The sequence below is a fragment of the Schistocerca cancellata genome, chromosome 11, assembly GCF_023864275.1.
Source record: "Schistocerca cancellata isolate TAMUIC-IGC-003103 chromosome 11, iqSchCanc2.1, whole genome shotgun sequence".
NCBI lineage: Eukaryota > Metazoa > Arthropoda > Insecta > Orthoptera > Acrididae > Schistocerca > Schistocerca cancellata.
Window position 1 is genome coordinate 12345578 of NC_064636.1, and position 13143 is coordinate 12358720.

At 40.8% G+C, this 13143-nt stretch overlaps 1 protein-coding gene across 1 annotated transcript in view; it reads right to left on the reverse strand.

Moving 5' to 3' along the window:
- Nucleotides 1-13143, reverse strand: part of LOC126108819 (neuralized-like protein 4) — a 339970-nt gene that overhangs the window by 52580 nt on the left and 274247 nt on the right. The window contains exon 29 of the mRNA XM_049914183.1: nucleotides 1536-1805. Coding sequence (XP_049770140.1) covers nucleotides 1536-1805 — 270 coding nt within the window. The remainder of the gene's footprint in view (nucleotides 1-1535; nucleotides 1806-13143) is intronic.

Below are 13143 nucleotides of genomic sequence, written 5' to 3' on the forward strand. Positions count from 1 at the left end.
GTGTTGTCGGTGCACGACAGGGTCGCACCCCATTCTGCCACCCACACACAAAATCTGGCGAGATATTTTCGACGGCAACCGACTGTCTACCCACTGTACAGCCCACATACGGCACCGAGTGATACCTAAATGAGTTTCTCGGCATCAAGCGCTTTGCGACGAGGAGTGAGGCGGAAGAAGCATTTAAAGGCTGATTATACTCACCAGCTACAGATGTCTATAACTTTGGGATACAAAAGCTTGTAGAACGTTACGAAAAATGCTTCGACAAATATGCGAAGTATGTAGAAAAATAAAGATGTACGGAACCAAATGGAAACAGTTTTTTGAAAGAATCTGTGGTAGTTTATGTTTTGTAAGAACTCTCACCTCACTTTCTAAATACGAGGGTCGTCCGAAAAGTAAGGTCTCCGACGAGCTCCCGTCGTGACTGAGGAGCTAGCTTAAATCTGGCAACAGCACCGTCTTCCTCGTTTCAGGTACCACTATTCTCAAAAGTCCCCACCTCTCTGTGACAGTCATTCTCAGCGTAGCAGCCGTTAATGGTGGAAGGGAAATATTAGCAGTCCCACCGCGATCGATTTGCATTCTGTGATTAGATGTCTGTGATTTAAGGAGTCAACTCCTTATAAATACATCGCCAGTTGACCGACGTGTATGCATAAATGTGTACCGATGTAAAAAATGTGCGTAGGTGGTGCAGGAAGTTCGCAGACGGCCATAAAGACGTGCATGACGAGTGACGAAGAGTTGAAGGCAGCCGGCTGCTCCTTCCTGCACGAGTCGGGTTGGGTTGGGTTTGGAGGAAGAGATCGAACTGCAAGGTCATCGGTCTCATTGGACTAGGGAAGGACGGGGAAGGAAGTCGGCCGTGCCCTTCCAAAGGAACCATCCCGGCATCTGCCTGGAGCGATTTAGGGAAATCACGGAAAACCTAAATCAGGATGGCCGGACCCGGGATTGAACCGTCGTCCTCCCCAATGCGAGTCCAGTGTGCTAGCCACTGCGCCACCTCGCTCGGTTGCACGAATCGGTGGGAGAGTCGTACAGTGCAGGTAGGAAAACGTTTCTGGTGTGTCTCCAAAACGGCACCGATCGTGATGGGGACTACACTCAAAAATAGTTAAAGTACGAGCTTTCAGGATGTGCAATTCATTTTGAAATAAAATGATGTTTACTACACGAAAAAGCATCGGAGACCTCAATTTATGGACTACCCTCGTAGCCTCGCCTGTCGGGACCTTTCTGGTTAAGAGGCATACAAAGCTGGCAGACATATCAGCTAGCCACAGTCACAATTTGAAGATGAACAAGCAGCTGCATCATACAAATACTGTGCAATGCCCAAGAATCTATCCGAGACAGCGCCAAACATTGCACGTTACATACTAGTAATTTCTTTTAATGAATCTGTTACATTTTTATGTGGGGCAATTAATACTTTGGAATTCTCAGTTTTTAGATTTCGGACGCACAAGTCAACTGTAATAATTATTCGAGAAGTCCATTTTGCAGTCCCGGGCAAAGCGGCTCACCTGTGTGACGATTTTGCCGTGCTGCTGCTGTTGCTGTTGGCTGACAGAGTTGTCACTGACGGGCGACGGCGGCACCGACTTCTTCGCCACGGCTGTCGGCGTGATGACCGGTGCCGAGCCGTGCAGCAGCTGCTGCTGCTGTTGCTGTTTCAGCTGCCCGTTGGCCACGTCGTTGTCCGACAGGGTGGCGGGCAGCGAGCGCGGCGGAGACGCCGGGGCCCGCGTGTTCGACAGCGACGCCGGCGGGTCTCTGCCACTCGCGAAGAGTTCCTGCCGACACAGAATACGGCAGACGTGACGGTCGTGGAGGTCGCCCGGCCGGTGTGAAACTAATTTCAGATCTTTCATTTTAACGTGCCTCGTAATGCTTCTCGAAAAACGTTAATTGCAAATAAAAATTTTTAAACTGAAGCGTCAGGTGTAAATGTACAAGTGTCGTTTGCGATCGTTTTCATTTGCACACAGTGAGTCACGTGGAAGGACGGGGCGAGTCTTCGAACGCAGGACGGCAGTCGCAGTAACTCTGCGAGAGGAAGTACCTAATCGCCCACAAAAATTAAGGTCTACCTTTAACATGTGCCACATTTGTAAGAATAAATATACGAATGATGGACGCTAACCTATAATAAACAAATGAAATGTTCTTTGAGGTTCTACAGCTGATCCTGAACATTGGTGGGAGGTTTTAATGTAACTGATTTGACGAATATTTGAGACGTCAATATACGTGCTAATAATTCAACCTGGGCTTCACATATTATTTGGTCGAAGTTAAAAATATATTGCAGCTTTCCTCGTTTACATATACGATTTGGAAAAGAAATAAATCTGAAACAAAACACGGGGCCTTCGCCTTTCGCTGACTACTGCTCTACCCACCGAGCTACCTGAGCACGATTCGCGATCCGTCCTCACGACTTTACATCTGCCAGTACCTCATCTCATACTTGCTAGACTAGTGCTCCTGGAAGAAAGGATATTGCAGAGACATGCCTTAGCCACGGCTTTGGTGGAGTGTTTCTAGAATGAATTTTCACTATGGGATAAAATATGCCTCATACGAAACTCTGTGGCAGATTAAAACTGCGTTTACCTTTCACTTTTCATCTCGGCACACACTCGAACTACGATATCCCGAGTGTGACTCTCAACTCGTCCTCACAGCTTTAGTCTACGGGCACCTCATCTCCTATTCTTACGTCTGCACCTGGCTCACAGTTTTAATCTGCCAGGAAGTTTCGTACCAGTGCACAATTTTGCCACAGAGTGAAAAATTCATTCTGGAAACACCCCTCCAGTCTGTGGCTATCCTACATTCCCACAACAGCTTTTCTTCCAGGAGTGCTCGTCCGGCAAGTTTCACGAGAGAGCTCCCGTGAAGTTCGAAATGTAGGCGGTGAGGTACTTGCGGTAGTAAAGCTGCGAGGGCGGGCGTCGAGTCGTGCTCAGATAGCTCAGACGGTAGAGCGTTCACCCGCGAAAGGCAGAGGTCCCGTGTTCGAGTCTCAATCCGGCACACAGTTTTAATCTGCCAGTGTCTTTTGTATCGGTGCACGCCCAAACTGCAGGGTGAAACAATTGAGTCCGGAAGTAGAAATTTGTTCAGCATTACAAGGCATCGACGCAAAGAATAAAAGGCAAAGAAGAGGTACATCATTAATAACGCACGTCACAGTTGGGGCCTACCCGCAAGTTAAGATCGTCACTTCGCCAGACGTCATTTGTTCCTGTGCGAGGTGAACTGCTGGCAAGTCTTCCCTCTGCTGTGCGTGGCCACTGGGGACGGTGGGAGCGGAACCACTCGTCGACAGCTGTTCGCGAGCCCCCCCCCCCCCCCCCCTCCCCACAATTTGTAGATGTATATTAAAACTGTGAAGAACATTACAGGTCTGAAAAGTTTGGAATTTGTGCTACATTTACACATTTGCGGCAACATAAATGACTGTAATTCTGGTTCTAATTCAGTTACAGCAATGAAAACGGTACCGTTGGAAAGCTAACAAATAGATCTTTCCATTGATATGTCACATGGCAGGTTTCTGAGAATTTTCATGCTAAAGGTCAGTGACCTTGACCTTTGACCTTGAATAACTCAAAACACCCCCATCTTCAATTTCTTTGGAAAGAATAGATTTAATTGCTCCAGTATGTTACTATAATTATGGTAAATATCAAGATGGTACACCAAAATCATCATGCACAAAAAATTATTTTGTCAACTTAAGTAGACCATAAACAAGCAGTAAGCAGCTTATGTATCCAGTTTTTTCTGTAACACCAGCCAGTAGCAGTTGTTACTTTTATTCAGAGCAGTTCTTTATATTTCTAGCTGTGAACAGCCAATGTGAGACACTTTTATTTCAACCAATCAACATTAGCCTGTTTTAGTGAACAGCCAATCAGAGAGACTTATTTCAACTAGTCCCCATTAGGCCACTGATCTCTATATATGATGCAAGTTTTGTTTCACATGTTTTATGGCTGTGGCTTGTTTAACAAAGTGCAGTGTAAATGTACCGTAAAGTAATATTTATTAAAAAATGGATTTCAAGTCAAAATTGTATTGTTGCAATCTGTTTAGGGGAGAATGTCATGCAAGAGTGCAGAAGAATTTAAGGAATGTTCAGGAGTGGATGACCAACAAATATCTTAATCTATTGTTGAGTGAAAAAATTTGCAGTAAATGTAGAAAAAAATATCGCAAAACCCAACAATCACTGCAGATGTTGCCACAGTTGTGCCAGGTACTTCCACATAAGATTTAAGTGAAGATGAAGTAGCATCAGATCTGGCACTCAATGCTTTAAATAGTAGCCTTCAGTATTTAGGTGAATCTCCTGTGAAGAAAAATAGGAATTGGAGTGAGAAAAAGTACCCAAAGCAAAAACTGAAAAAAATAGCCTCTGTGTTGGAAGTATACTCATGTGGCACAACTAAAAAAAGGAGAGAGTGAAAATGGAGAAAGTGAAATTATCACCCAGCTGAAAGACAAGTTTCACAATTCAGACCGTATGTGCGACAAATTCTAACTGTATTTCCAAAGAGTTGGAGTATTAAGGAAAATTATGAAAGACTTTTCTGCTTCAAATTACATGGTACGGAGAGCAAAACAGTTAGTAGCAGAACATGGTATATTAGTGACACCAAATCCAAAGCCAGGTAGGACTTTATGTGAGGAAACTGTTCAGTGTGTGCGTGATTTTTACTGTGATCATGATGTGAGCCCTATGATGCCAGGAAGAAGAGACTTTTGTATCTGTGAAAGAAAACAGAATTACAGTACATAAACAAAAGCACTATGTTGCACAACCTTAAGGAACTGTATGCATATTCCAAAGATAAATACCTAGATATAAATATTGGATTCTCCAAATTTTGTGAGTTGCGACCAAAGCACCGTGTTTTCTTGCCAATGCCAGTGGAAACCGCGCTGTTTGTGTGTGTGTCTTGCACCAGAATTTCAAGTTAATGATTGAAGGTTATAAACATAAAGCACTAACAAAGAGTGAAGAATACACATTACCATCATACAAGCACTGTGTAGCATTTGTTGCATGTAATCTTCCACTACCAGCCCCTATTGTCCAGGTGTGACAAGACTAATTGATTATCTGTACGGTCTGTTTGATAAGAACTGCATTGACGAAATTGCATATAAGTGTCGGTTAACTACAGGCAGGGTAGTTCTAGAGGCTACAACGAAGTCGAGAGATGATTTTGTCGAGGTGTTTGCATCGAGGTTGCAACAGTTCCTACCGCACTCCTTTATCTATCAGCAGCAGTCACATTTCTGTAAAACCACTAAAGAAGTTCTCTAAGTACATGAGTTTCTTGTTTTTTGTGACTTTGCAGAGAATTACTCCTTCACCATTCAGGATGAGGTACAAGGATTCCACTGGAATAATTCACAGGCTACAATTCACCCATTTGTAGCTTACTACACAGACTTGAGCACTAATGAAATACGACATGTATCATATGTGGAAATATCTGACTGCCTTCAGCATGATACAGTGCATGTTTATTCTTTCCAGAGAAATTTCATCAATTTCTTAAATTGTCAGTTTTCAAAACCAAACCACATTTATTACTTTTCAGATGGATGTGCTGCCCAATAGAAAAACAGAAAGAACTTTATGAATCTGTCCTATCATCAAGATGATTTTGAAGTTACAGCAGAATGGCATTTTTTTGCTACAGCGCACGGTGGAGGATCTTGTGATGGGGTAGCAGGGACTGTAAAGAGATTAGCAAGACTTGCCAGCCTCATACGACCTTACGAAAAATTGTATTTTGACATCACGACAGTTGTTTGAGTGGTGCAAGGAAAATATTCCTTCGTGTGTCTTCCATTATTCATCAGTTTCCCACGAAGATACAGCCAAGCTGAAACAATGTTTCAAAAATACAAGGACAATTCGAGGTACCCATAAGCTTCGTTGTGTAATACCTGTCAACAAAGGTTTAGTAATGACAAAGACATATTCTGCTTCTTTTGTGAGTAGAGAAGGGTCAGTGATTGCTATGGTGAATGAAATGCTGTTAACAAATAGACGTGGATTTGCTGCCTGCATGTATGACAGTCATTGTTGGGTTGCATATGTCTTCCAAACCTGTGAAGAAACAGACGAAGTAAAGGTCAAGTTGTTGCCTGCAGACGGACCATCTCTGTCATTTGCGTTTCATCAGAAAACGTGACATTATCACGAGAGTGGATCCAGTGACACCAAATGGAGGGACGTACAATCTCCCTGCATCAGATCTGGCAAACATCAACAATTTAGTTGAAGAATTGTGAGGAGACATCTAATAACTTTTCATTGCCTTTTCATTACAACAGTAATGTAAATAATTTAATGTAATGTAAATAATTCATAATACCACTACAATAATGTAAACCACATTTTTGCACAATATTACTTATGGACAGTACTTTATCATAATTAGTGTTTCATATATGTGTGTTACCCACTTCATTTTGGTAGTGTATTGATGCTGACAAAATAATTTTTTGAGCATGACGCCTTTGGTGTGCCATCTTGATATTTACCATATACTGGGGTGATTAAATTATAAAAAAAAAAAATTGAAGATAGGATGTTTTGAGATATTCAAGGTCAAAGGTCAAGGTCAATGACCTTTAGTATGAAAATTCTCAGAAACTTGCCATGAAGCATATCAATGTAAAGGTCTATTAGTTAGCTTTCCAATGGTACCATTTTCATTCCTGTAACTGAATTACAGTTATTTATGTTGTGACAGACACACGTAAATTTCACACTAATTCCAAACTTTACAGACCTACGAGGGCAGTTCAATAAGTAATGCAACACATTTTTTTTCTCGGCCAATTTTGGTTGAAAAGACCGGAAATTTCTTGTGGAATATTTTCAAACATTCCCGCTTCGTCTTGTATAGTTTCATTGACTTCCGACAGGTGGCAGCACTGTACGGAGCTGTTAAAATGGCGTCTGTAACGGATGTGCGTTGCAAACAACAGGCAGTGATCGAGTTTCTTTTGGCGGAAAACCAGGGCATCTCAGATATTCATAGGCGCTTGCAGAATGTCTACGGTGATCTGGCAGTGGACAAAAGCACGGTGAGTCGTTGGGCAAAGCGTGTGTCATCATCGCCGCAAGGTCAAGCGAGACTGACTGATCTCCAGCGTGGGGGCCGGCCGTGCACAGCTGTGACTCCTGTCCCTCGTTGTCTAACCGAACACCATAAAGAGCAAAGGAGAACCATCTTTGCGGAACTGCTTGCTCGTCATGTGGCTGAGGGTGACAATTTCTTGTCAAAGATTGTTACAGGCGATGAAACATGGGTTCATCACTTCGAACCTGAAGCAAAACGGCAATCAATGGAGTGGCGCCACACCCACTCCCCTACCAAGAAAAAGTTTAAAGCCATACCCTCAGCCGGTAAAGTCACGGTTACAGTCTTCTGGGACGCTGAAGGGGTTATTCTGTTCGATGTCCTTCCCCACGGTCAAACGATCAACTCTGAAGTGTATTGTGCTACTCTTCAGAAATTGAAGAACGACTTCAGCGTGTTCGTAGGCAAAAAAATCTGAGCGAACTTCTCCTTCTTCATGACAACGCAAGACCTCACACAAGTCTTCGCACCCGAGAGGAGCTCACAAAACTTCAGTGGACTGTTCTTCCTCGTGCACCCTACAGCCCCGATCTCGCACCGTCGGATTTCCACATGTTTGGCCCAATGAAGGACGCAATCCGTGGGAGGCACTACGCGGATGATGAAGAAGTTATTGATGCAGTACGACGTTGGCTCCGACATCGACCAGTGGAATGGTACCGTGCAGGCATACAGGCCCTCATTTCAAGGTGGAGTAAGGCCGTAGCATTGAATGGAGATTACGTTGAAAAATAGTGTTGTGTAGCTAAAAGAATGGGGAATAACCTGGTGTATTTCAATGCTGAATAAAACAACCCCTGTTTCAGAAAAAAAATGTGTTGCATTACTTATTGAACTGCCCTCGTATAACTTTCTTCACAGTTGTAACACACACACCTGCAAATTGGTATTTTTCCATCTATTATCTGGGTCATTGAATGCACCAAATTTGAAAGAAATCTGAGTTTGATCAGGTTGAAAATGTTACTTTACTGTGTTGAATTGACATGGAATGACCCTAACACCATCTACCCATCTAATCTTCAGCATTCTTCTGTAGCACCACATTTTGAAAGCTTCCGTTCTCTTCTTGTCGAAACTATTTATCGCTCATGTTTCACATCTGTACATGGCTACACTCCATACAAATACTTTCAGAAACGACTTCCTGACACTTAAATCTATACTCGTCGTTAACAAATTTCTCTTCTTCAGAAACGCTTTCCTTGCTATATCCAGTCTGCATTTTATATCATCTCTACTTCAACCATCATCAGTTAATTTGCTCACCAAATAGCAAAACTCATTCACTATTTGAAGTGTTTAATTTCCTAATCTAATTCCCTCAGCATCACCTGATTTAATTCAACTACATTCCACTATCATTGTTTTGATTTTGTTGATGTTCATCTTATAGCCTTCTTTCAAGACACTTTCCATTCCGTTCAACTGCTCTTCCAGGTCCTTTGCTGCCTCTAACACAATTACAATGTTGTCTGCAAACCTCAAGGTTTTTATTTCTTCTCCATGGATTTTAATACCTACTCCACATTTTTCTTTTGTTTCCTTCATTGCTTGCTCAATATATAGATTGAACAACATCGGGGAGAGGCTACAACCCTGTCTCACTCCCTTTTCGACCACTGCTTCCCTTTCATGTCCGTCGACTCTTATAACTGCCATCTGGTTTCTGTACAAATTGTAAATAGCCTTTCGCTCCCTGTATTTTACCCCTGCCACCTTCAGAATTTCAAAGAGAGTATTCCAGTCAAGATTTTCCAGTCAACATTGTCAAAAGCTTTCTCCAAGTCTACAAATGCTAGAAATGTAGGTTTGCCTTTCCTTAATCTATCTTCTAAGATAAGTCGTAGGGTCAGTATAGCCTCACGTGTTCCAACATTTCTACGGAGTCCAAACTGATCTTCCCCGAGATCGACTTCTACTAGTTTTTCCATTTTTCTGTACAGAATTCGTGTTAGTATTCTGCAGCCGTCACTTATTAAACTGATAGTTTTGTAATTTTCACAACTGTAAACACCTGCTTTCTTTGGTATTGGAATTAATTTTGTTAACAATATTAAATGATGACTTCTTTCTATACAGTAGTATAGATATAAATTAATAACATAAATATGATGTGAAAAGTTGTGGTAGAAAGTAAATAACTTACGAATAGCAGTGAGAATTCACTAAATAGAACATACCATGCCAGACTCCTAGCATTGTGTCCAGCTGACACAATGCCACTGCGCTGGTGTGTGTGTGTGTGTGTGTGTGTGTGTGTGTGTGTGTGTTTTTTTTAGCTTTGGCTTGCTTAGAGACACTGAAGAGTTATATAGAATACGCAGACTACAAAATTTTGATATGATATTTGTAGAATATGAGTTGAATGAAAAATAAATAAATAAATAATTGTATCTAAAAACAAAGATGATGTAACTTACCAAACGAAAGCGTTGGTGTGTTGATAGAGACACTAACAAACACAAACACAAAATTCAAGCTTTTGCAACCCAAGGTTGCTTCATCAGGGAAGAGAGAAGGAGAGGGAAAGAGAAAAGGATGTGGGTTTTAAGGGAGAGGGTAAGGAGTCATTCCAATCCCGGGAGCAGAAAAACTTACCTTAGGGGGGAAAAGGGACAGGTATACAATCGCGCACACACACGTATCCATCCACACATATACAGACACAAGCAAACATGTGTAAATGCAAAGAGGTTGGGCCTACCTGTCCTTTTTTCCCCCCCCTAAGGTAAGGCTTTCCGCTCCCGGGATTGGAATGGCTCCTTACCCTCTCCCTTAAAACCCACAACCTTTCGTCTTTACCTCTCCTTTCCTCTTTCCTGATGAAGCAACCTTTGGTTGCAAAAGCTTGAATTTTGTGTGTGTGTTTGTGTCTGTTAGTGTCTCTATCAACATACCAATGCTTTCGTTTGGTAAGTTACATCATCTTTGTTTTTAGATACATTTTTCCCACGTGGCATGTTTCCCTCTATTACATAAATAAATAAATAAATAAAAATAAGAAAAGCCCCCCCTCCCTCATATTCTCACCCTCATACACAGTAAATGTGTTGTGAAATAATGGAAATATTCATTGTCAAGAAGGTATTTTAGTAATTAACACAGAAAAAGAAAATACATTGAATGCTTTTCAATAAGTTCAATTGTTTGAGATACGATATGTAAAGCGTAACACTGCTCTAAAACAGTCAAGTTTGACTAGTCCAAAGAGGTTACCATAACTCCGATCCCTACTACTTTGTGAGCAGGTTTCTGATATGCTAAGAGACACTAAAGGTATCTACGAATTTCAGTATATTTCTTGAATTTTGGAGACAAGGGATTTCCCAGAACAAATATGGACTCTGACCACAATTTGTTGTACAAAGAGACAGGCTTGGTTGCAAAGTTATTTTTATTACAAATAATGCATTTTGCCTGATTAAGACTTCATCAGATATTGAAAAGGCTATCAAAGTACCACATGTCAGCCTTTTAAAATTTGAAGAAGCCTTAACCAGAAAACGTGTTATCTATAATAAAAATAAATTTGCCACCGAGACTGTCTTTTCACATAATTATGGAAACTGGTTTCTGTACCCATCTCGGATGAAATGAACTTCACAATTTACTGGTTGTGCTGCACACAAAGCTGAAGAAACTGCAGAACAGTAGGAAATTAAGGAGACGGGACCTCGATATTTTGAAAGGAACGAGACATTGTCGAGAGTTTCGGTCGGAGTGCTAGGTGACGACTGACTGAAGCACAGGACAGACGAATGAGGAGCTTTGAGGCATAAAATAGTAGAGGCAGCAGATGACCAAATAGATAAAGAGAGACGGACTAGTAGACATCCTCGGATAACAAGGTAGACGTTGAATTTAATTGACAAAACAGGAAAATATAAAAATACAGCAAATGAAGTAGGCGAATTCAGACACTTAAAAAATGAGACTGACAGAAAGTGCACAGTGCCTAAGCAGGAATGGTTTCAGGACAAACTCAAGTCTACAGAATCATTAACAGCGAGGAGAAAAGTACATACTGCTTCAGGAAAATTAAAGATGCCTTTGGAGGAAAGAGAAGCAGCTGTATCAATGTTGAGACATCCAATGGACAACCAGTACTAAGCAAAGAAGGGAAAGCTGACACGACAATACAGAGGGGCTATACACAAGTATAATAAATTTGAAGGCAATATTATAGAAAAGGAAGAGGAAATGATGAAGATGATATGGGAAACAGTACACTGCAAGTTGAACTTGCCAGAGCATAGAAACACGCAAGTCAGTACTACTCGTATCGACGGGAGAGCCAGCCGTGACGAAACTATTCCTCACGGTGTGCACGATGGACAAGATAGGTGAAATACCCTCGGACTTCATGAGAATCTAATAATTCCAATGCCAAAAAAAGGCAAGTGTTGACAGATGTGAATATAACTGAGGAACGGAGAAAATGACAAAGCCAACCTCGGGTAAGACAAGTCTGAATTCCAGAGGAATATAGAACGTGTGAGGCAATACTGACCCTATGGCTTATCTTAGAAGATAATGTAAAGAAAGGGAAACCTACATTTATAGCATTTGTAGATTTAGAAAAAGCTTCTGACAATGTTGAAAGTGTTATACTCTTTGAAACTCTGATGGCAGCAAGGGTAAAATATAGGGAGTGAAAGGTTATTTACAACTTACATAGGAAGCAGATGGCAGGTATGAGGGTTGAGGGCAGGATTGAATAGCGCTGGCTGAGAAGGGAGTGAGATGGGGTTGTAGCCTATCCCCTAGGTTATTTGATCCATACATTATGCAAACAGTAAAGGAAACCAAAGGAAAATTTGGAGTAGGAATTAAAGTTAAAGGAGAAGAAATGAAAACTGTGAGGTTTGCTGATGACATAGTAATTAAGTCACAGACTTGGAAGAATTGTTTAGTGAATGCCTAAAACAAGATGAACATCCACAAAAAAAAGAACAGTGTAATATAGTCAAATTATATTACATAATGAAGCTCTAAAAGTAGTAATCAGTTCAGCTATATGAGCAAGAAAAATGTTATTATCGCAGAAGTAGAGAGGATATAAAATGCAGACTGGCAACTGCAAGGAGAGCAGTTCTGAAAAAGAGGATTTTTTAATACGCAATACAGATTTAAGAGTTAGGAAGTCTTTTTTAAAGGTATTTGTCTGGTGTGTAGTCTTGTATGGAAGCGAAACATGGACAATAGGCAATTCAGACAAGAAGAGAATGGGAAATTTGAAATGTAGTGCTACAAGAAAATGTTGAAGATTATGTGGGTGTATTGAATAACAAATGAAGTACTAACAAAGAAAGGCCACAATGTTCGGACCACAGATCTATTTGAAACTTTGTACACTTTTAATAGTCCATTAGGACAACATTATATGCAAGTATAAAGAAGCACTTGTAGGGCAATTTCGGAAAAATCACAAGAGTAGTTTTAGATGTCAATGATGTAGCAGTGTGCAGAGATTCAGACAAGATTTTTTAATTTATACTTTTCAACATTAGTCATATTATTATGTGCATATTACATTTGAAAAGTTGGCTCTGAGCACTATGGGACTTAAATTCTGAGGTCATCAGTCCATTTGAAAGGTAATATGATGAAAAGACATGTATTTACACAAAATTTTATCAACATTCCAAATTTATATTGCTATTTACTAATTTTTATTATTACAACAGACATTATGTGGCTTATTGTTATTGGCATGTTAAAAACTTTATCAAGCATCTTCAGACTTGTTCATATTTGACTAACAGCAAACGAGAAATTACTTCTCGTAAACATTTTATTACAATAAATTCGATTCTACATCGTCAGTTTTTGGCACTTATATTTATGAAAAGGTTGTGTTTGCAGTCACATTGTTGGAAGAAAGAGAAACTTTTGAAAATGAGGACAAGCTTTGCTTTTCCTTACAGTCTCTAAAGACTCCTTGCGCATA